Source organism: Parus major, chromosome 26 (genome assembly GCF_001522545.3).
Source record: "Parus major isolate Abel chromosome 26, Parus_major1.1, whole genome shotgun sequence".
In the NCBI taxonomy this organism is placed as follows: domain Eukaryota; kingdom Metazoa; phylum Chordata; class Aves; order Passeriformes; family Paridae; genus Parus; species Parus major.
Window position 1 is genome coordinate 3,033,902 of NC_031795.1, and position 22,152 is coordinate 3,056,053.

At 54.9% G+C, this 22,152-nt stretch overlaps 2 protein-coding genes across 6 annotated transcripts; both read right to left on the minus strand.

The window, feature by feature from the left end:
- Positions 1-1,031: 1,031 nt before the first annotated feature.
- DEF6 (DEF6 guanine nucleotide exchange factor) lies at positions 1,032-14,601 on the minus strand. Of its 3 annotated transcripts, none has more exons than XM_015650679.3 (12): positions 14,507-14,601; positions 11,494-11,753; positions 7,619-7,759; positions 6,011-6,196; positions 4,361-4,588; positions 4,137-4,283; positions 3,851-3,959; positions 3,481-3,779; positions 2,915-3,081; positions 2,519-2,717; positions 2,027-2,117; positions 1,032-1,803 (listed from the first exon to the last, which is right to left on the minus strand). In XM_015650679.3, the coding sequence occupies exons 2-12, from the start codon at positions 11,713-11,715 to the stop codon at positions 1,592-1,594; spliced, it is 2,001 nt and encodes a 666-aa protein (XP_015506165.1). In that variant the 5' UTR covers positions 11,716-11,753; positions 14,507-14,601; the 3' UTR covers positions 1,032-1,591. The 3 variants fall into 3 exon arrangements, with proteins under 3 accessions (XP_015506165.1, XP_033375753.1, XP_015506164.1); XM_033519862.1 differs by having other exon boundaries at positions 11,494-11,758; positions 14,507-14,570; XM_015650678.2 differs by lacking the exon at positions 14,507-14,601 and adding an exon at positions 13,442-13,584.
- ZNF76 (zinc finger protein 76) lies at positions 13,693-21,846 on the minus strand. 3 transcript variants are annotated; one of them, XM_033519863.1, is made up of 11 exons: positions 21,631-21,845; positions 19,216-19,296; positions 17,992-18,069; positions 17,628-17,830; positions 16,968-17,045; positions 16,476-16,595; positions 16,162-16,237; positions 15,708-15,833; positions 15,415-15,594; positions 14,971-15,204; positions 13,693-14,640 (listed from the first exon to the last, which is right to left on the minus strand). In XM_033519863.1, the coding sequence occupies exons 1-11, from the start codon at positions 21,830-21,832 to the stop codon at positions 14,456-14,458; spliced, it is 1,563 nt and encodes a 520-aa protein (XP_033375754.1). In that variant the 5' UTR covers positions 21,833-21,845; the 3' UTR covers positions 13,693-14,455. The 3 variants fall into 3 exon arrangements, 1 of the variants encoding a protein (XP_033375754.1); XR_004500264.1 differs by having other exon boundaries at positions 14,542-14,640; positions 14,971-15,289; positions 21,631-21,846; XR_004500263.1 differs by having other exon boundaries at positions 14,542-14,640; positions 14,971-15,292; positions 21,631-21,846.
- Between the last annotated feature and the right edge of the window lie 306 nt (positions 21,847-22,152).

The following is a 22,152-nucleotide window of genomic DNA, read 5'->3' on the forward strand; positions in this document are numbered from 1 at the left end:
CACCGCCTCCGCCGGGGGGGGCCTCGCGCCCGCGTCACCACGGCAATGGCCCCGCCCCTTCCACGCCGTACTGCCCCCTGCCGGGAGCAGCCCGCACTGCACGCCGCTCCGGGAGCGGGGCCTCAGGGGAAGTGTAGGCGCTGCCTGCGCTGTACTCTGGGGGCGGAGTGTTCCTGGGCGGGGCCCCATTAGGGGCGGGGCGTCCTGAGGGCGGTGCAATACGGCGGCGGCGTCGGTCCAGTATTGGTTCCGCGCCCGAGGAGGCCGAGCAGCGCCAGTGACCCCCTTCGCCCCCAGCAGTTCGCACCGCGACCCCCTCGCGCCTCGATAAAAAACAATTGGCCAGGCTCGGGGCAGAGCTGGGAAGGGCTCAGTCTGCCCAGAAAACCCGTGCAGTGTGGCGGGATGCTGTGTCTAAGTGGCCTGGTTGGCAGGGTGCGGATCAGGCAGGGAGCCCACAAGGGACGGCTCAGGGCCACCCCGCTGTGTTACAGCGCAGAGGGAAGGGGGAGAGGCGATGCATTTGACCCGCGGCCCCTGCGCTGCCCGTGCCCCCGCTGTGCGTCAGCACGGCCGCGTGGGAGCGGGCCAGAGCCGCCCCGCAGCCCGGGCACACCGAGCGCTTTGTTACCGGGCCCTTCGGCCACGGTGGAAAAAAACGGAGGGGGAGAAACACTGTGAGACCGAGGGCAGCGCCGTCTCATAATCTCCATAACGAACTCAGGTCACCTCTGAGCAACGGAGCAAAGAAGGAGTTGGTGCCGAGCTTGCTCCCAGGGCCTGTTCCGGAGGTGACCCTGGCTCTATGCCCCAAACTATGAACACCCCAAAGGCACCATTGGGCCTTCTTTGTTTTGTTCTGTGCCCTTCCTGGCCCTCCACACATCAACCCAAAATCTGCTCGTGGGGCCACGTTCCACAAGTTGTGGCTGATTCCTTTCAAAGGGCGCTCATGCAGGGGGAATCCAAACCCTGCACTGCCAAGGAAAGAGGACTGGTGCCTGCAGAGCCACTAGTGTGTGGGGCAGAAGGTCTGTGGCCAGTGGCTCCGAAAGCTTTATTGTTGTTAGTTTTGCTAACTAAGTGACTCCAGGACTAATGATCACTGCCAGGGAACATAGTGGTTAGGGACACCTGGCATGGTGTGGGGGTGACAAGAAAGCCCCGTCTGGTCAGTCCAGGTGTCCTTGGCTGGTGACAAGGCCCCACACCCTGCAGCACAGTGAGTGATGCAGAAGGGCTGCTGTAGAAACCAAGAGGGAACTGCAGCCTTAGGCCACAGGGTCCTGACCCATCAGCAGCTCTTTTTAAGTAGAGGATGTAAAACAGAGTACAAGGAATTGAGTCCAGCAGTCCAGAGGAGAAGGTCCCACTGCCCTCTCCCCAGCACCGGGTTGCCTGAGCCTCCTGGCACATGGTGGCTGTAGCCCTTTACTGATGGAAATGGGAGCACCTCTGCCTTATGCAGTCCCCTGTAGGCTCTGTGCTGGTCCCCACTTTAGTTCCATCCAGAGATCACCACACTGACCATCCACTTGGAGGGACAAGCCGAGCCCTGCCATTCCCAGCTGGGCTCTGCCATCCTGGTGGGCTAATTGGTGGGCTCTGTGGCCATGGTGTCCGCATCTGGAGGTGGAAACACGCTGCTGTTCCCACCGTTGCTCACGTTTTCCTTGCTGTTTTCCCTCGTGGGGTCACTCCCTTTATCCTCCAGCCTCTGCTTGAGTTTGAGGGAAGAATCTCTCCGTGACAGAAGGGGCTGGTAGCCAGCAAAGACTCCGCCACTCACATTTGTTCGCTTGTCTGGGGGTGGACAGAAAAAGAGAGTTGTTTACCTGGGGTCCAAACTGAGTGTTCGGCTCAGAAAAAAGTTTGTGGAGTCCCTCCTTGCAGGAGGCACTGTGGTATCTTCTCTGAGAGCCACCAGATGCCCCCAGAACGGGGAAGATGGGTGGGGGTCTGGGCTCATGCCCCAGCATGGCTGTGCTTAGGAGGTCCAAAGAAGGGTAGTCAGCTGGTCTCTTACCTCCTGGCCCGATGGGGTGCATCAGTCGGTTCATCTGGACATTCCAGTGCTTGACGTTGGTGCTGGCCTGTCGCAGCTTCCGCTGGGCCGCCTGGCAGGGGATGGAGGAAAGGGGTGAGCTGCTGCCCCACTGCCCCTGATCCTGGACCATGGGCACAGGTTTCCTCTCCCTGAGTAAGGCTGGATTGGAGGTTCCCTCTGGGCTGGAGACCCAGTTCACCCTCCTCTAGACCTTTTGCTCCCCCTCCAACCCCACCCCACACACACTCGAACTGTCAGCATCACTTTGGACACCAGAGCTTTGTCCTCAGGGTAGGACTTGCTTGTCCTGTCTCAGCCACTGCATCACACCGTGCCTGCACATGGCGCAGCTCAGAAATTGACCCATGGCAATTCCAGCTTGGTCCTCTCCAGAATGGAGGTGACTCTGGGAGGGTGGAAAGTCCCCTGGGTTCACCGTGTGAAGAGATGTGGCATGGATGTTATGCTCACCATGACATCTTGGTCCACCCGCTGCCTGTTCACTCTCACTTCTTCCAGCTGCTTCTGCGCCTCTTCCAGGCACTTGTTCTTGTTCTCCATCTCCTGCTTGAGCACTTGCTTCTCCCTCTGAGTTTTGATGATATATTCTTCTTGCTCCTCCTTCAGCTTCATCAGCTGTTTCAGCTTTTCCTCTTCTTCAGCCAGTAGCCTGACGATGAAGAGCAAGAGGTGAGGATGTCCCCCTTCTTCCACCAGCTTTCCCTGTCCCAGCCCGCATACTGGGAAGTCACCAGCACATCCCAGTACCCGGGAGCACTGAGCTTCCCTGAGGAACACATCCCCATGCCCAGCTGCTGCCCTGAGAGAAGGGTTGCACAAGGAGGGGGAGGGATGCCCTAGTCCTACCTGGCCTGCGCATATCTCACAGCCTCCTCATCCTGCCGTGCTTTCACCTCCTGCTGCAGGGCTTCCTGGAGCCTCTCCTGCATGTCCTCCAGCTCCAGGATGCGCTTGCGCTGCCGCTCTGCCTCTGCCTCCTTCAGGACCATCTCTGCCTGCATGGAGGCACGAGCCTGCGGCAGGGACAGGAGCCATCAGTTGGCCAGGCCACCATCAGTGTCCCCAGAACCCACTTAGGGTGGAGGGGGCCAGAGCAGCCCATGGTGACAGGTCCAAAGCAAAGCTGTTTCCCTGCTCAGGAGACAGACTGTGTCATTTGGAGCCAGTGCTGAGGTCAGAAATGGGCTCCCTGGCAGCCCAGCACCAGCACTCGCCTCTCACTGTCCCCAGCTAAAGCCCCTTGAGGCAGGTTGTCCTCATCTCCTGCTCAAAGGGATCTCAGGCACGAAAGAGCCCAGAGGTAATGGGTGGCAGCAGCACTGTACATCCAAACCCCTGGACTGCCCCGGGCAAGGGAAGGAGAAGGAAGCACCCACCCCGTGAGCACCACAGCTCATGTGGGATGTACCCACCTGCTCAGCCTCCTGCAGCTGGATCTCCAGGGTTCTCTGCATCTCCTCGTGCTGCTTCCTCCGCCGCTGCTCCTCCTCCTGCAGCAGGATCTCTGCTTGCCTCTGGGCCTCCTTGAGCAGCTCCAGCTCCTGCAGCTTCCTCTCCTTTTCCTCCTGCAGCTGCTTGAGCCGTTGCATCTCCTCCTCCTTGGCTGCCTTGCGCTGCTCCCGCTGCTCCCGCTGCTCCCGTCGCTTCTGCTTCAGATCCTTGTGCAGGGACTTCTTTCCTTCTGCCTGCAGCCGGATGGCAGTCTGGATGGCTGGAGAGGGACAGCACGGTCAGTGGGGACATGCAGGGGGCATGGGGAAGGGGTGTGGGGTGGGCACGGACCGAGTGTCCACTCCTGGCGCTGCCGGGTGTCTGAGGCGCTCATCTCGTAGGTGCGGGACAAGGTCTTCACACAGAACATGCACCTCTTCCCATCCCTGTCTGGCAACACCTGCAGGGAGAGGACCCAGCACAGCGTTACCCACTGTATCCCACCTTATCCCCCCATCTTCAGCCACAGGACTGGCTCTCCCATGCTCATGGATGTGAAATTGCGTGTTCTTGGGTCTTCCCTTCCAGGGATCTGAAGGGTCTGCTATTCCCAAGCTGAGTGTGGTCCGGGCTGTACCTCCACGCAGCAGTGCTTGTCCAATGCGATGCTCCCCTTCTTCTCCTTCCGTTCCTCACTCGTGTAGTAGGACAGGACACTGGGCTTAAGCATGAACCACCGCTCTGACCAGTTCCTCCTCAGCTGGCCCTTTTTCCAGAGGTAGCCCTGTGCCCGAGAGACAGAGATCAGAACGGGGTGGGAGCAGGATGAAGCTTGAGCCACAGAACATGTGGGCTCCTTGCCTGTTTGAGCACATTCTCGATGACTTCCTGGTACACCTCCTCCACAGCCATGCTGATGGCCTCCTGCTCGATGCCTCTCAGGAACCGGCCCGAGTTCACCATGTCGAGGAACTGCCAGACCGTGAGGCCACCCTGGCCCTGTGGCTCCTGGGACAGGTAATCATCCAGCTCGCAGGAGTTCAGCTCCACGTTCATGGCTGTGCAGATCTTCTTCAACAGGTACTCCACCTGTGGGGAGTGAGACAGTGACAGGATGAAGCCAGAGCTGTCACCCCATCAACTCATTTTGGAGAGCCCAAGGCTTCATCTCTCTCCAGCCTGGAGATGCAAGACCTTGATCCCAGAGGGATCACCCTTTGTGATGGTTGAGGCATTCCAGGCAGCAGGCTGGCTCAGGAGACTGGAACTGGGTTAGTGTTTGACCTCCAGTGGGAGGTTTTCCCTTTTAACCCCAAGGCTGGGATATTTTGGCTGGTTTGTCTGCAGAGTAAGAAAACTCTGTAGCAGTCAAGAGCCTGAGGGAGTACAGGCTGAGCCCTAGTACACTGCTGAACCCCATTCAGGACTGATGTCTCAAAGCCACAGGAAGCTCAGCACCACTGCTTTCCAAAACTCACTAGGGAGGAGCAGGGGCACAGGTCCCTATGGAGATGAGCATAATTCTAAAACTGCAACTAAAAAGAGCCAAGGTGGTTGACATGATGTAGGGAAGACTTACTCCATCTCAAGTTTTGCTGCCAGCTTTCCTCTGCCCACAGTCTGGGGACTGAGACCAATGAGTGACTGCATGGAGCCATGTAGGAAGGTGACACACAGCAGGGTCCCCGCACCCAGCTGGATTTTTTATGTCATTTAATTGTGAGAAGGGCATTGCAGTTGCAATTGCAAGAATTGAATGCAGTTGCTCAGGATGAATCAGTTTTTCATGGTCTGGGGAACAGGAAACACCTCTCCCAGGGCACAGGAAGTGCGGTTGCCCTCCTACGTCTGTGCAGCATGGTGCTTCTTGCCTTTTTTCTCCTTTTTTTTTTTTTTTTTTCTTTTTTCTTTTTTGACTTTTCTGCTGATCTCAGGAGGCAGATGTGGTACAAGGCAACAGCAGCCATTTGCCCAGCCAAGTTGCTTCTGCTGAGGCCACTCTTGGCTTCTGCACTTGTGCATTCTCCCCAGATCTGCCCCCCTTCTCATGGGGATTTAATCTGACCCCAGAGAAAAGGAGAACCTTACCCCATAAATGCTGTGGAATTTGGAGATTACTAACAAAGGCTTTTCTTTGGCTGCCACCTCACCCTTAACACTCTTCATGCTGAGCAGGGGCTGAGCACTGGGTGGCAGTGGCCACAGAGAGGGACAGCCAGGTCTGTTCTGCCACTGCCCTCTAGGCAGAAGCAGCAGCACTTTGGAGGAGTCTCCCCTCTAAAGTCCCCCTCTTAGGGTGGGAGTGGCTGTGGGTACAGTAGGGATGTCCAGGGCAAACAGCCCCCTTGTCCCACCCCCAGCCTCCTCTCTCTCATCCCCTGGAACACCACATCTTGCAGGATGCAGTGGGACATGCCAGGAAGTGATAATGGGATGTGTCACCCACAAATGGGGCTTTGCCAGCACATGGAGCTCTGGGAGGACAGAGATGGGGGGAGAGCCAGGTCCTACCTCATCTGGCACCATGACAAGGGGGTATTTGTCTTCAGACAGAAAGTTGAAGAGACACCAGAGCTTGAAAGCATCCTGGTGGGATACAACGCTATTCCCATTCCGGTCAGGTTTGTAGTTCTTCTTCGCTGTCAGGGTCCAGCAGAGCTCATCAAAGTTTTCTTTGACAAAAGCACCTTCCTCCACCTGCAGGCAGGAGTCAGGGGGTGAGTGGGGAGCTGAAGAGCTATGGAGGGGAGTTCTGGGGGATAAAGTGCTGGAGAGAAGAAATCCTCACTCCTAGAATCTGTTGAGTGAGAAGCATGGGGTGATTGGCAGCACCAGCAGGAACCCAGGGGTGCAGCACAGGCAGGATGATGTGGCATTCTCCAAGCTCACCTCCCCAGTGCCTCCATGGTTTGGAGTTTCTTGTTATCCCATTCAAGCACAAAGAGGGACTGAGGAGTGAAGTGCTGGCATGAGGGCAGCCAGAAGGAATGGTGCCTCCACCAGCCTCATCCCTGCTGCTGTTCTTTAATTGTGTCTGGGCAGTGTGAGCTGCCCCAGGCAGCACATTTGGTGCAGATGGATGAACTGTGATGGGGATTAGAGGAGCTCTGGCTGTCCCTGGGTGCCCTATCCCAGCTGTGTGAGTCATGCACCGCCAGCACAGGAGCAAACTTTGGCCTGTAGCAGCAAAGCTGGAGGAAAACCTTCAGGTGGCAAAAGCTAAAAGCTTCTCTTACTAGGAAAACCCACTTCCCCTTTTCAGGCTGCCTCTGGGATTCTATTAGCCATGGTGAAATCAGAAGAGGTGGATTTAAAGATCACCTCCCAGAGAACCACGTGGGCAACTGGAAGGATTTTGGCCACTCTGTGATGGGGAGATGGGGCTGGACAGACTTTGGGCAGCTCCTGCTCTGGGCTGAGGGAGCTGGGGAAGGCTTTGCCCTTGCTTGCCCTGCAGCCAAGATCAGTATTGCTGGACCAGGCTGGGCAGCTGCTGCCCAGCTCTAGGCAAGGCAAAGATGGGCACAAGGATGGGGACTGGCACATGGACAAGAATGCAGGGGAGCAAAGGGTTACTGCACCCAGTTCTGGCCTCTTTCTGTGAGCACACAGTGGAAGAAAGCTGTCAGTCATTGTTCCTCTCCTCACATGTGTGGAGGAAACAGCACCCACAGACCAACCTCTGGTCGTCCCAGACAAAAGTGTCTTTGAACTGCAGAAGAAAGGGAGAAAGCCCCTGCCCACCCCAACTCTGCTCCTGCTTGTACCTCATCCTTCTCCCTCTCCTCATTTCCAAATGAGGTTACACCTCAAATCTGAGCATGGCTGGAGAGGATAAAAGGGGCTGATTCCTCTCTCTGAGCCTTTCAGGAAATGTGGGCAGAGATGCTGCTCCATCCAGAGCCATGATGTAAAGATATGACTTCATCCTTGCCAGGGAGATGCTGACTATTAAACATTTCTCACTCATTTTGGCATTCACCTGAGCAGTCCCCATCTCTCTGCACCCTCTTTCCACCCACCAAGGCATGTGATTTCCAAGGGCTAAGGGGAGCTCCCAGGAACCTCATTGTCCTCACATGAGGAATAACAGGTCTGGGGGATGACCAAGGAACTCACCTTGTCCAGGATGTACTTGTTGAGGTAGGGCATGTAGCCCTGACTGGACACTGGCCCATCATCATCATCGCGGAAATGCTCTTCCAGTGCCACGGGGTCGTGGGGGATGCACAGCACTGTGTACAGGTTGTGAGACAGCACCTGGCCAAAGACAAGGGGTGCTGAGAAGGTGAACAACCTCCAGCCCTGCCCCAGCACATCCCCAAGGTGTCACCCCCTCACTCAACCCTTGGGGACTGTGCCCTGCATGACATCACCTCCCAGCAGTCACAGCATTGATTCAAGGTTTGGGTTTGGCATAACTTCCAAATGTAAACCTCAGAGAATCATTTAGAAACAGGCAAAAATTGAGGATTTTTCCACATTAGTTTCTTTTCTTGGCACATGAGGAACTTATTTCTTGAAATAAGTTTCAAACCTCTCAGAGCAAACAGGACTCGCTCTAAGAAAAGCTAATAAGCCACCCCAAGCTATGCAGTTGGCACAACCAGCAGCCACTGCTGGGGGCACAGAAAGATGGAAACATGAAAATAGGAAAAACTGGTGAGAAACTAAGCAAAGGTTTTGTCTGGAATAGAAGCAGACAATGGAGATCTGGAGATGCACCTTCCCCAGAAATACTCAGCAAGACTCACCAACAGCCTGTTTTGTTCAAATCCCCCCAAATAAAGCATGTTCACAAGCTCATGTATTTCCCATGTGCTGGAAAGCCTGGAGCAAGACTGCCCATGAGCACCACCAGCATCTCTAGTTTGTGATGCTGGGCAGGTGGTGCTCTCTTTGCCTTTACATCCCTGAAGCAGGAGATGGTTAAATGAGTGTCCCAGACTGACACCTCCCCGCTGCATGGATCTGCCAATGCAGCTTACCAAGGGTTCAAGAGAGGGGCTGGAGATGATGGAACAGCATCCTTACTCTATGCAGGGCTGGAAATTTTCTCCCAGCAGAAGAAGAGATGCCTGAGGCCATGATAGCTGCTGCAGCTGGAGACAGTTCTTGTTCAACCAGATTTTCGTTCTCTTTTCCACCCTCTGGACCAATGGGATCAGCAGGACTCCACCCTGTGCTCACACAACAGGGCTGTAGCCTGGAGCACTGCTGCTATGGCTGTGCCTTTTGGGGTGCAGTGCAGCCCCAGGGTCCACACAGTGGTGGAAAGGCCTGGGAATCTCATGGACATCCTCCAGGATTGTTACCTCCAGGTAACAAATCCATCAGGATGAATTCAAAGTTTGGGGAGCATTCTGTGTTTCTGACGTGGGCCCTCATCTCCATCCTTTGCCCCTCCTCCCAGAGCACCCCTAAAAAGCCCAGTGGCACCCTGAGCTCCTCCATCCATCCTGACATCCTGTGACCCAAAGCCCCTCCTCTCACAGGGCTGTCACTGACAAATGGGGAGGAAAGCCCTGGCCTGGTCAACGGTGGCATGACTGGAGATAAGAGAGGTGAGAAACCCTTGCAGGCTCTGAAACAGTGACAGGAGAAGAATATCAACAGGGGAAAGGGATGCTACAAAAGCAGTTTGCTGGTACAACCTTTACCCTGTGTAATGCAGGGGATGGCCAGGGGGTCAGGGGTCTGCCTGACTCCTCCTAGTGCCCTTGATTCCTCTGAGCACTAACCTTGTTTCTGTTCTCCACCCTCTCCCACCGCTGTCACGCCCATCACCCAGGAGCAGCCCCAAAAGCACCAGGGCAGTTCTTGGTATTTCCAGCCAGGCATGGCCACACTGAGGAACCACACCCCATCCCGTATCCACAGCCCTTCCAGACCGGCCGGGGAGGGGGATGCAATGGCACTGAGCACAAACGCATCCCAAAAACAGGGCTGGTGGTGTGCCTGTGCTGGGAGCAAAACTACCCGGCCTCGCTGGGCGTGCAGCACCCGACCGCAAGCTGTCCTTCCTTCCTGTGCACACACACGCACCTACACTCACAGCAGCATCTGCACATGCCTGCCTATGCAGAAGTGGCTGCAAGGAGCCCAACGGCTTCCCACAGCTGCACCTTCCACGCTGGAAACCCTGACATGTTCACAGCAACTGCCTGGAGTGTGGCTGGAGCCCAGCCGCTGGCTCCTGCTCTGCCAGGATGCTCCCACCCAGCTCTGAGGCTGGTTCTGTCCTGTAGGTGCAAACCTGGTGTCTCTCCCACCCCTGTTCAAGACCCTTCGTGCAGCAACACGCCCGGGTGAGGAAGCAGAGCACAGCCTGGCTCAGGGCTCAGCAACCCTGGAGGAGTTTGGAGAGGGCTCAGTGGCTTTAACACTTTATTGCTCAGAGCTGCAGGACCCTGGATTCCTTCCTCACTGAACTGCGGCTGGCCTGTGTAGGCTGGGGCAAACTCGAGTGTTTTTGGGGGTGGAAACAAGCTCTCCCTGGCCTTGAGACAGTGGGAAAGTCATCCAGGGCTGAGCTTTGCTGTTCAATGACCTGCCACCCACCCATCCTGTCACTGAAGGTGCATGGGAGAAAATCCTTTCCCCTCTGGAGTGTCTCCCTGGACAAAGTCACATCCCCAGCATCACCACAGCCCCTACACCAGTTTGCAGACTCTACACGAACTGTCCATGAAACTGCCATTAAAATCAGAGTCTCTGTGCCTTCAGCATCGTCACTGGTGATAAAGATCTCACAGGACAAGCACTGCTGGTGCTTTTGGGTCCATCGCACACCTGGGCCAGGCTCTGGACCCAGTGCAGTGGTGCAGGGGATGCTGTGAAGGGAGCACAGCAAGCCCCTCTTAAGGATTAGCAAACCGAATTAAGCTCTGGCCTACTTTAGGGTTTTCCCTTAATTCCTTCAGCTATTTCTACAGTTTTAGCAGGTGAGTGTGGCTCGCAGGGTACATGCCACGAGTTTGGGAGGCAGCTGAAGGCTCACAGCTGCAAAGGCTGAGCAGGAAGGATCTGCCTCCTGCTGCTACTCCTCCAGATCCCCTCAAATAAAACTCTTAATTCTGGGGCAAAACACGCCCCTCCCAAAGTCCAGCACCTTCCCTGCAGTGTGTCTTAGGGAAGCCCTATAAAATAGAGGGAATAGAGGAAAAGTGTGTCTTTTTGCAGTGGTTCAAAGCTGGTTTTGCAGACTGGCAGCAGCTTCCAAGTCCTGACGCAATACCTCCCTGTGCTCAGCATGTTCCTGCTCAGGTCTCTTCTCTCATCTCAGACCCTGGTACCAACCAGCATTTCCAACCCCAGTGCCAGCCTAAGAACCAAAACAGACCAAAAAACCACATTCCCACCGTGTGCAAAGTTTAAAAAATCAATTATTCTCAGAGCCAAGGGGTTCCCTGGTGAGTTTCAGCAATCCTGGCCCGGGGGCAGACAAAAAGTTTTTTAAAGCTATGATGGGCTTGATGAAGGGCTGAGGGCATGAGCCCTCTGAAAGCTGCTAAGGCTAGGGAGAGGGGAAAGTGGAGAGTTCTTTAAAGTGCTGTTCTATTTCTGGCCACACCACTGAGGAGTTTTTGTTTAAAAACAACCTGTCCCTACCTCCCAACCTACTGGCTCAGCAAGGAGAAACACAGATGCTCAGGCAAGCAAGAAAATGTAAACAGAGTTTGGGCTCTTAGTTTGCCATAAAAGCACAAGAAATCGATAACTAAATTTAGATTTCTTATAATTTTCACCTAGAAAACACATTTCAGCATGAATTCCCTCCCACCCCTTTTTTTTAAAGGAAGATGCCACCGAGCCTAAGAACTTCACCAGAACTAACGTGGACGCAACAACAAGATCTTATTGATCTTAATATTTAACAATTTCTCCGTGGGGATGTAAATACAATTTCATCCGGCGAGGATGTAAAGCAGCCCCGGACTCGCTCCGCCGCCTGCTGCCCACCCTCCATCCGTGCGAGCTCCCCGGGGACTCACTTTGAGCTGGGATTTGGAGACCTTGCCGCTCTTCTCCACGTCCAGGGCGGTGAAGGCGTACCAGATGGACTTGAGCAGCTCGGCTCGCAGGTCCATGGCTGGCGGCGGCGGCGGCGGCTCTGCCGAGCCCGCGGATCCGGTTCCTGGAGCCGCCCGGGCGGGCGGGACGCGGGGCGGGAGCGCCGCCTGCTCGGGGCGCCCCGGGAACCCCTCGGGCTCCATCGCCGCTCCCCGCACGACCGGGGCTCATCGAGCCTCTGCTGACCTCGGCACAGAGATCAAAACGTCCGTTATAAATTGCGTTTTGGGGAGAGAAATCCCCGCCGTGGCTCAAGCAGCAGCTTCCCCTCGCAGCGGGAGCGCTGCCTTTGGAAGGGATCGTACTAGGCGAGCGGAGACTCAGCCTGTGGCATCGTCTTGGGCTGTGCCCGTTCCGTGCCTGCGGAAATATCATTCTCTACAAACTCCTCTGGGATGTCCAAACAACGACCCACGCGATGCCGTGAGCCAGGCTCAAGTTCACTGCTGGGCTCGAGGATCTAGAAGGTCTTCCCCAGCTCTGTCCACCCAGCACCCGTGGCAGGGGAGGGGCTGAAGGCACCTGTGGGAGCAGGACACCAGCCCAGGTCTCTCTCCCAGCTCAAGGGAGGATGTAGGATGTGTTCACAGACACAAATCCCTAAATCTAGTCTTGCTGGTGTCCCTGGAAGAGCCAAGGCCTGAACTGAGATTTCAAGGACATGTCTTAGCCACTCCTAGCCCCATGCTAGGGGGGCTCACAGCCCTCCCCTGGGACAGCTGCTGCTTTGGCAGGACATGTTTGGTCAGTTCCACAAATCTCAAATCTCCTCAATGTCCTTAATTCTTACAGCTGCTAAACACCAACATTCATCCCACCCCCTCCCAGCTTCCACCAAAGAGAAAGGGGGTCCTTTTAAAAACAAAATTTTAATTTTTTTATTTCAACTCAGCATTTACATCCAGGTCTAGCTCAGCTCCTGGTAAGTGCTGGCAGCTCTGGTACACAGCCAAGGAGTCTGCCATGGAAGCCTTGCTTGAGAAAGGAGAATGACAAAGAGATGGGAGAACTGCTGGTGGAGTCATCCCAGTGCTGGCCCCAGTGACAGGAGCTGGCCACCCTCCATACCGAGCTCAGGACAGCCTGGGCTTGCTCTCATGGGTCTTTATTGCTTCTGTGCATGTGCTGCCCACTCGCCCGAGCTGGAGGGGTGGGCAAGAAAGGGGAGCTGTCAGACCATTCCTAGAGGGAGAGGGCAGGAAGTGCCCCTCAAAAGAGGGCTGCTGCTCAGAGCCCAGGAACAGGCAGCAGCCCAGTGTATTTGCCTTCCCTCCCTGGAGGGAAGAGCCCTTCAGACAGGGTCACCCCAGCTGTGCTGCCCTGTCAGTGTCCTGGCTGGAACAGGGCACATGCTGGCACTGGCTCACACATGGTCCCTGCCTCATGTCCAGCCTGCAGCACCCGCCTCCCCTGCACACGGCAGCCTGGGGCTGCCACTCCCCCTGCCCCGACTACTCTGCTGGCCTCAGCTGCCCTTCTCAGGCAGGGCTGTGTCAGCTGCCACTGGCTTGTAGTGGATGACTGCTGTGGCCATGCTAAGGGTTTCCTCCAGGCTCTGCTGCTCTTCCAGCTGGGGGAGGGAAGGGGGAGAGAGTGAGTGCTGAACCCCCAAAAGGCAGCTCAGGGTGGCTCCCAGCAGGACAGAGGGGTGACACAGGTGGGTGACACAGATGGGAAGCAGAGGCTGTTTACAAAGGGGCATTCTGCAATCCCAGAAGGATGTCCCTGCTGTCCTCTGCACACAGGGCATCTGTGAATGAATGAGCAAGCCCCCTGGGCAAGCAGTGATGCAGCAGGGCCAGAGGGCAAGTGCTGCAGGCATCAGGTGGCCAGGGAGTGAAGGGGATGGTGGCAAGTGCCATGTGGTACCTGAACAGCAATGTGGGTGCCATGGGAGGTGGCCAGCAATGCCACCTGCTGATATGACAGAGCAGGGCCATGTCTGATTCCTCTGACACCACTGCCCCAGAGGCGACTATGGTCACCTGGGAAAAGTTCAGATGATCATGTTTTAAAAGAAAATGCAGTTCTTATCTAGCAGAGGAATCGGGGACAGTCCCAGCTTTGTCTGTACCTCCTTTGCCTCAGTCCCATTGGTGTTGGCCACAGTCATGATCCCAGTGTCACCACTGGCCAGCTCTCCCTCAGGCACAGCGAGGGCCTTGCTCTGCGTCACCATGCTGATGGCACTGCCCAGTGCCTGCAGCTCTTCCTGAGACAGACTGACCTGGGGATGACAGCAGATGCTCAGGGAGTCTTAGGCAACTCCTGAGTTCAGCAATGTCTGGGAAAGGAGGAAACAGTCTCTACAAGACTCAAGGCACAGGGAACTCCAAGGACGTTGCCCAGGGCCACAGATAAAACTGATGACAGAGAAGTCAGAGCTTGGGTCTTCAGCCCTCCTCCTTCTACCATATCTCCCCTTCCCATTCAGCCTTTTGTCTCAAGCCTGAACGGAGACAACTTTGTGCATTGCAGCATCAGGAGCATCTCAGGCTAAGAGGAAACAGGTCACTGGTGGCAGCTGTTTCCTTTGCCTCGTGCCACAGAAGGAAGTTTTTTCCAGTCAGCACAGGGGCAGCTGGTGGAGGGAAGTACAAGAAAAGCACTGCTGTGATGACAAAACATCTCCAGATCCAGCCTGGGTCAGCAGAGCTGGGGAGCTGCAGGGAGCCAAGGGCTGCCAGTCACAAACACCCAGAGACCACATCAGTAAGGGGGCATCAGGGCCAGAGAACCCTCAAACCAACACTGCAGCAGTGGGTGAGGCTGTAGGAGGGAGGCCTCAGGGCAGAAAGAGCCCAGGAAGCTCCAAGGTCTGAAAAAATGCTGGAAAAAGGGTCTGCAAAGAACACCATGGCTGAGTAGAGACAGAATCTCACTTCAGATAATAACTGCTGTCCCTGACATGCTGGAGGCTGTCCATGTCCATACCTGCTCTGTCCCATCCTGAGAGATAAGTGAGACTTGTGTAGGAACAGCATCTTCCTCTTCATCTTCCTCCCTCTCTGACAGGAAAGCAATATGCTGACTCCTCAGTGGAGAGCCTCTGTAAACAGCCGCAGCAGCTGGATCAAAGGGGAAGAGCAGTGAAAGCACATGCTTAGACTCTGGACCTGCCTGTGGCCTCAAAGGCCAGCACAAAAGAGCACAAGACCATGATGACGCCAGCACAGCGATGGCCTGGCAAGAAGGGCCTTTACCTCTCCCTGTACCACAGAATGGGCAGGGGCCTGTTCCCAACCTGTACTTTACAGCAAGGACCTTCCAATAGATCTGGATTTGATGGGGAGGCAGGAGAACACGGCACACACTTGGGTCTGAGAGGAACGTGCCTGCTCTTTCTGACACCTCCCTCCTCTTTGCCACACCTTGATGGGGGGGGAGTGGCTGCTCACCCTCCAGCTGCTGCTGCTCGTAGAGGGCCTGCTCGCTCTCCTCGGTGGCCTCCAGCTCGCCGTGGCTGCTGCGCTTATGCAGGGCCAGTGTGGAGGTCTGGCGGTAGGTCTTGCCACAGCTGCTGCATGTGTAGGGCTTGCAGTGTGTGTGCACCACGTGGTGCTTGTACAGGCTGGAGTACTCTGTGAAGAGCTTCCCACAGCCTGGCACGGTGCACAGGTATGGCTTCTCTCCTAGGGCAGAGGCCACAGAGCTGAGCTTCACTCTCCTCATGCTCTGGAGAGGGATTCCTCACCAGAACAAATAGCTGGAGACATACTGCTGGAACAATAATCAATCCAATAAAGCAATTCCCACTATTTCCTCCAGCTCCCTCAGATCCACTCTTGTGATGGAATGCCTATTCCAGCCCCACCAATCTCCCAGCTGCTGCTCCCTTCCACCTGTGTGGATTCTCATGTGGTTCTTGTAGTTGGTGGCACTGGTGAAGCCCCTGCCACAGCCAGGCTCTGCACACACGTAGGGCCGCTCGCCCGTGTGCGCCTGGATGTGAACCTTGCGGATGTTGGACGTGGTAAAGGAGCGGCCACAGCCCACGAAGGGGCACTTGAAGGGACGCTCACCTGCACAGACAGAGCGATGTGGGTGAGACCTGCCACCACCCAGCCACCTGGAGTGCCCTGGAGACCCTTTCACTGGGCTGCCCCCTGTGCAGTTCCTCCCCCGTGCTGCTCACCTGTGTGCGTGCGGAAGTGTTTCTGCAGATCCCCGGAGGTTTTGAAGGCTTTGCTACACATGTCTTCTGGACACTTGTAGGGTTTCTCACCTGTATGTGTTCTCACATGGCTCTTCAGCCCATACCCTGTCCAGGACAGAGACCACAACTAATTTTCTAATGAGAAGGAAACACAATTACAAGCTGAGAACCACCCCTCAGTCCATGCACTTGAGTGTCTGTTGTCTCTGCAAAGCTTGAAAGAGAAGAAATAACCAACATTAACACTACTCCCAACCTTGCTTCCACCATTATCTGCCCACAATCAATGAAGTCCTGTGCTGTGATTCCCTGTGATTCCTAGAGCTTTAGATGCTCTAGATTATTGTGCTCTACTGCACCAGAGTTAGGACTGAAGCTCAGCAGGGATTGGGTTGGACAGAAAACAAAATCTGCTCTAAACAGAAACTCTTACCTGTAACAAATGCTTTCCCACAACTTGGAAAGTCACATGTGTATGGCCTGTCACCTGTGTGAGCACGTTCATGTACCTGGGAAACAAAGAACAGGTCCCTAGAATGAGGTCCAAGGCAAGGAAGAAGGAAAACTGGAAAAATGCTGGTGGAGAGAATTTGAAATTCCCTGTTGGATTTCACCTTGGCCAATTGACACATCTGGGTCTCTAGGGGAGCTCAGCATATCACTCAGCTGCACACAACGGAGCATTCTGCTCTGGCAGTGTAACCTGGGACTGGCCTGGCCTGCACACTGCCATGTCACCTGCTTTACCTTGAGGTGGTGGGCAGTGGTGTAGAGGTGGTCACAGCCTTTGTACCCACAGTGGAAAGCTCTGCTGCCAACCTGCTGCCCCTTCCTGTTGTTTTGCACCTCCTCCTCCTCCTGCAAATCCTGCTGAGACAAGTAGTGGAATCAATCCAGCAAGGCACCACAGCTTCACCAAGCCCACACAAATATTTCCCTCCTTGCCATATATATGCACTCCTGCATGTTCCTACAAACAAATCCTATCCTCCAAAGACATGTTCCTACAAACCAGCCTGTACCCACCTGGTGAAGCCCTGGTTACAGGGTTCTAGGAACCTGCATTTTCCCCTCCTACTTCCCAGCTCACTGGGGGTTGTTAGACACGAAACTCCCTTTCTCAGCTCATTTGAAATATGTGCAGTTAGTGTTTGCTAACTCGGCAGAGAAGCCACAACGCTTTTATAATTAGTGGCAAAGAAGAGTTCAGCCTAGTTCCAGTCACTGAAAAATTCAGACCTGGGAAGGGATGTTGCTGGAGTCCTTACTCTTCATATGGCAGGTGTCTGTCACTCCCTCTTCTTCCTCATCAGACCCCTGTGTGTGAAGAAGCACAAGCACTGCTTGTGCCTCCCTGCAGAGTGTGGAGCAGGAAGGCAGTGACAGCCACAGTGCCACCCCACCCTTCCCCAGAGAGTAGGGGCTGGGCCTGCCATGGCAGGAAGGTCTGTGCCCAGCTCACCCTCCCAGCACCCTCCTGGCAGCCCCTGCTCCACAGCACTATGGAGATGGGAGAAAAAGGCAGTACCTGGGATATTGAGGTGGGACACTGGAGTGACTGCACATCAGGATGTGAAGCTGTTTTGGTTTTGAGGCCTTCGTCACCATGGGACAGTGGCCATGGCTTAGCCACTGCTGACACACCGAAGGTTGTATCACAGCAGCTCTCCTCCCTTCCTAGACCTGAGCCTGCAGCAGGTTAAGGGTGGCAGGCCCAGCACTCCATGGCACCAAACAGCCCTGGCTCTGTGTCCCCCGCTGCCAGGCACCCCTCAGCAGTGGCACTCACACTGGAGCCCTTCCAGTTGCTTCTCTCAAAGCTGCTGCTGCCAGACAGATGCACACAAGCACTGCTGAAGGGAGGGCACAAACTCAGGCCAAGAGATGCTGTGCCCTCACCTTCCTGCCATACTGCTGCAATGCATTAATGGTGTCCACATCAAAGCCATCATCTTCCTCATCCCCAGCCAACTCTTTGAGCCCAGTTTCTGTCTGCACTTCCAGGATGGTGCTGCCAGGTGCCACGATGACAGGATGGTGGATGTAGGCAGTGGAGCCATCCTCTAGCTGGACAGCCTGGAATGTGCCAGGCTCATAACTCTCTGCAGGAGGAAACTTTCAGATAAAGAGCTGAAAAAAATTCAGCTGAAAAAAGGCTCAGTGTGAGGCAGAAAAAAAGTGCTTCAGCTCCCCAGCCATGGAAACCTGAGATATTTCAGCAGCTTCTCTCCAGCTGCCAGGGAAAGATCAGGGAGTGATTTACCTTTAGCTGTGCTGTGTATGAAGGCCATGCTGCCATCCTCCAGTACCACTGGCTGCCCATCTTCAAAAGCCACAGCGTCTAAAAGAAAAGAAATACATCCACACACCCTCCTGAAGGAGTCAGGATGGGGAATACTGTGGCAGTTCAGACAGGAGAGGACACCGGGCTGCCTGCTTGCCCTGAAAGGCAACCACAGCTGTAGGTTTTAAGGCACCATTTGAGCCCTTCTGATGCGAATGATGAGGTTTTCAAGGCTTCATGCACAATTTGCCTCTTCCTTTGCTCAAAGGAGTAATGCAGTGCCTCAATGCAGACATTTTGAAGTATATGACATATGAATTATATGAATTATTAGACATACATCCCAGACAAGAAGAATGGCTCTGGCATGGGGTGTGTGAAGGAGAACACAAACATCCTATGGCAGGGGAAGAAGGGGTGAGAAGGAGAACCCCTCTCACTGTGTATGTGAAGGCAGGGAAGTGGATGAAGAGGTGAAAGGGGCACAGCCAGCTACAAAACATCAATTTCAAGAAGCCTTTAGAGAACAGAAGAGGGAGGTGGCATACAAGGAACTTGGGAGCATCAAGGAAGGACTGCCCAAAGTAACAGAGCTCTTTCTACCTGCCCTTTTGTATCTTAGCATGGCCAAGGATGATTCCTCTGTGCCACTTTGGTGCCTGCCACCATGAACTGGATTCCCAACACCTCTCAGACTAACGTTACCTGATTTCAGAGATGACATTGGCTGATGGGTCAAGGACCAAGGTGGCATTGTTCCAAACAATCCCCACATGACCCCCTCAACCAACACCTATCTCAGAAGTAATATATTATCCCACACTTCAGAGGAAATTCCTGTCCAACTGCTCCCACATGAAACAAGCTCTGTGTGTACTAAGTGGCTGGCACCAACACAGTACACAGAGCACTGGACTTGTGGTATTACAATAGGGAGAGCCCACAGGTGAAATGACACTTAAACATTTGTCTCCACCTCCACCAAATTCACCTTCTCATCAGATTGCTAAAAGCTTTACAGGCAATGTCCTTGTTTATTCAGCTTCAAAACCACAAGAAAGAAAACCCCAACGAAAGCCCTAAGCTCACATGGACTTCTGAAAGCTGGAACTGACAGAGGAGCCCAAATGCTGGAGCACTGAGAGCTGCAGCCACATCTACAGTGTCCTTCCAAACAGAAAGAGGGGAATGTGTGTTCCTCACCTTTCTGAACTGTCACCTGATGGATATAAGCTGTGGTCCCATCTTCAAGTTCAATGACTTGCCCTTCAATCAGCTTTTCACCTGGAACAGTTAAAACATGCCATCCATCAGCTGCTGAGCCCAGTCCTCCTGTCCCACTTACTTCCCACACTCCTCCAAAAGGGAGGAATTGTCATTTCTGGGCTGATATGGATCAGTTTTCCCCCACAGAGGGGCTCCACTTCCCAAAAATGCTGGCATTGGACTTTTCTAGACAGGACACAGGACAAAGACCTTCCGGCATTCCTTGTTGAGGAGCTGCCCCTCACAGGTCCTCGTGCCAAGGAGAAGAAAGACAGAACATACAGAGAAAGCAATTACACTTGTGTTGGAAGAAAAAAAAATCAACTAGGTGCGCTAAGTAGCATCAGCAAGTGCCTGGAGAGTTATCTACTACTTTGGCAGAGGCTCAGCTGTTAGGAAACAATTACAGCACCTTAAAGGGCCTAAAGTGCTGCCAGTGCTGTAGAGACTGTTCAGGCTTTAGAGACTGAACTCTGCCAAAGCCTGACTCTGTGCAAACCCTAATAATGACTTAGTTACCAAATGATTTGATGCAGAGAGGACTTTGTTCCATCTCACTGAACATGGAGAATCCAGGCTGGTTTCACCTGGAGCATAATGTTGGGGGGGAGGGGGTGTCACACAACCTGATGGTTCCAAGACAGCCCAGTTCCACATGTGTAATAACCTTGCAGTGAGTTTGCACAGAAAATAAAGCAAGAGAGCAACCCCAGGACATGGACCTGCACAACTCCTCCATCCTGTTCTGCAGGCTGGGAAACAGAGTACTCCTCTGTCTGGGAGCAGCGGGTGCTGGAGAAAGGGGCACCTCACAAACACCAGAGTAAGGGCAGATGTGGAATTTGGCACCTCTTTGAGTGAAAAAAGCACTGCTGTGAACCAAACTCTGTGCACACCAGTGATGTAAAACCACCTGCTCAGTCCAAGGGAAGTTTTGGTGGAGCACAGCACTGCAGGTCACAGCATCAGCTCCCTGTCCACAGCAACCCTGGAAAGAATGGGGTTCTTCTAGTCTGAACAGCACCTTTATTTTCTACAGCAACAGCTCTCCCATCTCCACAGCTTCATTTCCAAACCAGAGACATGTTTGATTTCTATTTTTTTTTACATCAGACTTCAGTGCAAATCCAAGAGTCACCAGCTGCCCGTGTGAAGTGGCCATGCACGTGTGGCAGCTCCCATGCCGTAAGGGGCGCTTTTGGTGAGTCTGACTTTAATTTCAGAGCCAGGAAGAGACTCTGAGCCCTGGCAGTCCAAGGCTATGTTACCTCTGCCAGCCTGCTGCAGGTAGGCCGTGGTGCCATCCCCAAGGGTCACTGCTGGCAGCCCCAGGCTCTCCATCCTGCCCCGACTCCCCACACATGGATCCTGCCTGGGAGCACTGGGGCCCAGAGCCAGGGGCCTGTGGGATACGGGGTTGTCGTCTTTGCTGGGAGCCTTAAGTAAAAGGAACAATTCCATTTCAATTTCTCCCCTTAGTTTTTCCTTCTCCTTTAGTTTCTCCACTTTTGCACACTAGAAAAGGCTTGCATGGCCTCAAAAGACTTTTAAGGCTAAAAAGGATTAAGCTGGACAATGCTGCATTCTTCACACACTAAAGGCAGGGAGGGATAACAATCTATTCCACAGCCAAATATGAAATAAAGCTCATTATGCCAGTGAACTGACAGACTCTTCTTAGAGACAGGACAAATGTTACACACATTTGAGCCCTTTCTGTCCTCCAAATGATCTGCAGGGTTTCTAAGTACTTTAAATCCTGAACCTACAGGCTGAGCATGTCCTGTGCAGCAGGGGTAGGGTGATGAGTTTTATCCCTGGAAGCATCGTCTTTCTCTCCTCCCTTTCCTGACTAATTCCCAGCCTTCTAAGGGAGAGTTTCAAGGCTCTAAGCAAACGATGCTAAAGCCTCCACACCCCCACAAGAACATTTTGCTAAAGAGGTTCTCTGCTGATAGGTTATCTTTCAAAGGAGCTACAGCGCGTTCTTCATGAGCGACCTCTGAGATAACCAAATATTTGATCGTTTGATTTCCAGGAACGAGGCAAAGCGCCCCGTCCGTCCCCGCCGCCACTCGGGGCGCAGCCCGGCTCGGTGCCCGCTCGGTGCCGCCTCGCCCCGCGCTCCCCACACCAGGCTGCGGCTCCTGTGCGCTGCCCCGTGGCCGCTGCGGCGGCCTCGCACCGCTGTCCCCCCAAGAGACCGGGGAAACCGTGGCACGGGCTGCGGAGGCAGCGGGGAGGGCAGGGCCCGGGGGTGGCGGGGACACGGGGAGCTCCCCCCGCACGGTACCCGGGAGCTGAGGTGGCTCCCGAGCCCGGCCGCCACCGCCCCCCAACCCCCACACCGACCTGAGCTACCCGCCGGGCCCGAGTCCGCCACCGGCGCCGCGCACCCCGCACAGCGGCGCAGACCCCGGCCGCGCACAGCGGGCCGCGCCCGCCATAGAGGTTCCGGGCTGGGCCGGGCTGGGCCGGGCAGCGCGCGCCGCCGGGCGGCCAATGCACGGGGGCGCAGCCGGCAGCGCATGCGCGTTGTCAACGCTGAAGCCATAAGGCCCCGCTGCCCCAGCCTGCCGGGGCTACCAGCGGTACCTGCCCTGTGCCAGGGATGGCGGCGTTGCCGCCCGCGCCCGGCCTGTCCCGTCTCGGCAGCTCCTCACGCGCTCCTTCTCCTTCCCGGCGCTGGCTAAGGCCAGCCCAGGGCTCCTGAGATACTCTGTGAAGCGATGCAGGAACTCCTGCCTCGTAGTCTGAGACAGGAGGCAAAGAGATCCCGGTTATTTATTTAACAAGGAAGGAGATGCGGCCGAGCCGCCCGCCGGGGGAGGCTCCCCACGCCTCCCGCCGCCGCTCCCAGCATGGTGGCTCCAG

Bases quoted from the DNA above. Each gene is read 5' to 3' on its own strand.
- DEF6 (XM_015650679.3), bottom strand. From the start codon at position 11,715: ATGGAGCCCGAGGGGTTCCCGGGGCGCCCCGAGCAGGCGGCGCTCCCG. The intron at 3,780-3,850 runs GTCCGTGCCCAC...GTCCCTCTCCAG, and splicing joins GCGCCAGGAGTGGACACTCG to CCATCCAGACTGCCATCCGG. The intron at 2,118-2,518 runs GTGAGCATAACA...ATCCCCTGCCAG, and splicing joins GGGTGGACCAAGATGTCATG to GCGGCCCAGCGGAAGCTGCG.
- ZNF76 (XM_033519863.1), bottom strand. From the start codon at position 21,832: ATGGCTTCAGCGTTGACAACGCGCATGCGCTGCCGGCTGCGCCCCCGT. The intron at 17,046-17,627 runs GTGAGGGCACAG...CTTCACACACAG, and splicing joins TGCAGCAGTATGGCAGGAAG to GGGTCTGATGAGGAAGAAGA. The intron at 14,641-14,970 runs GTGAGCAGCCAC...CCTTTGATCCAG, and splicing joins CGAGCAGCAGCAGCTGGAGG to CTGCTGCGGCTGTTTACAGA.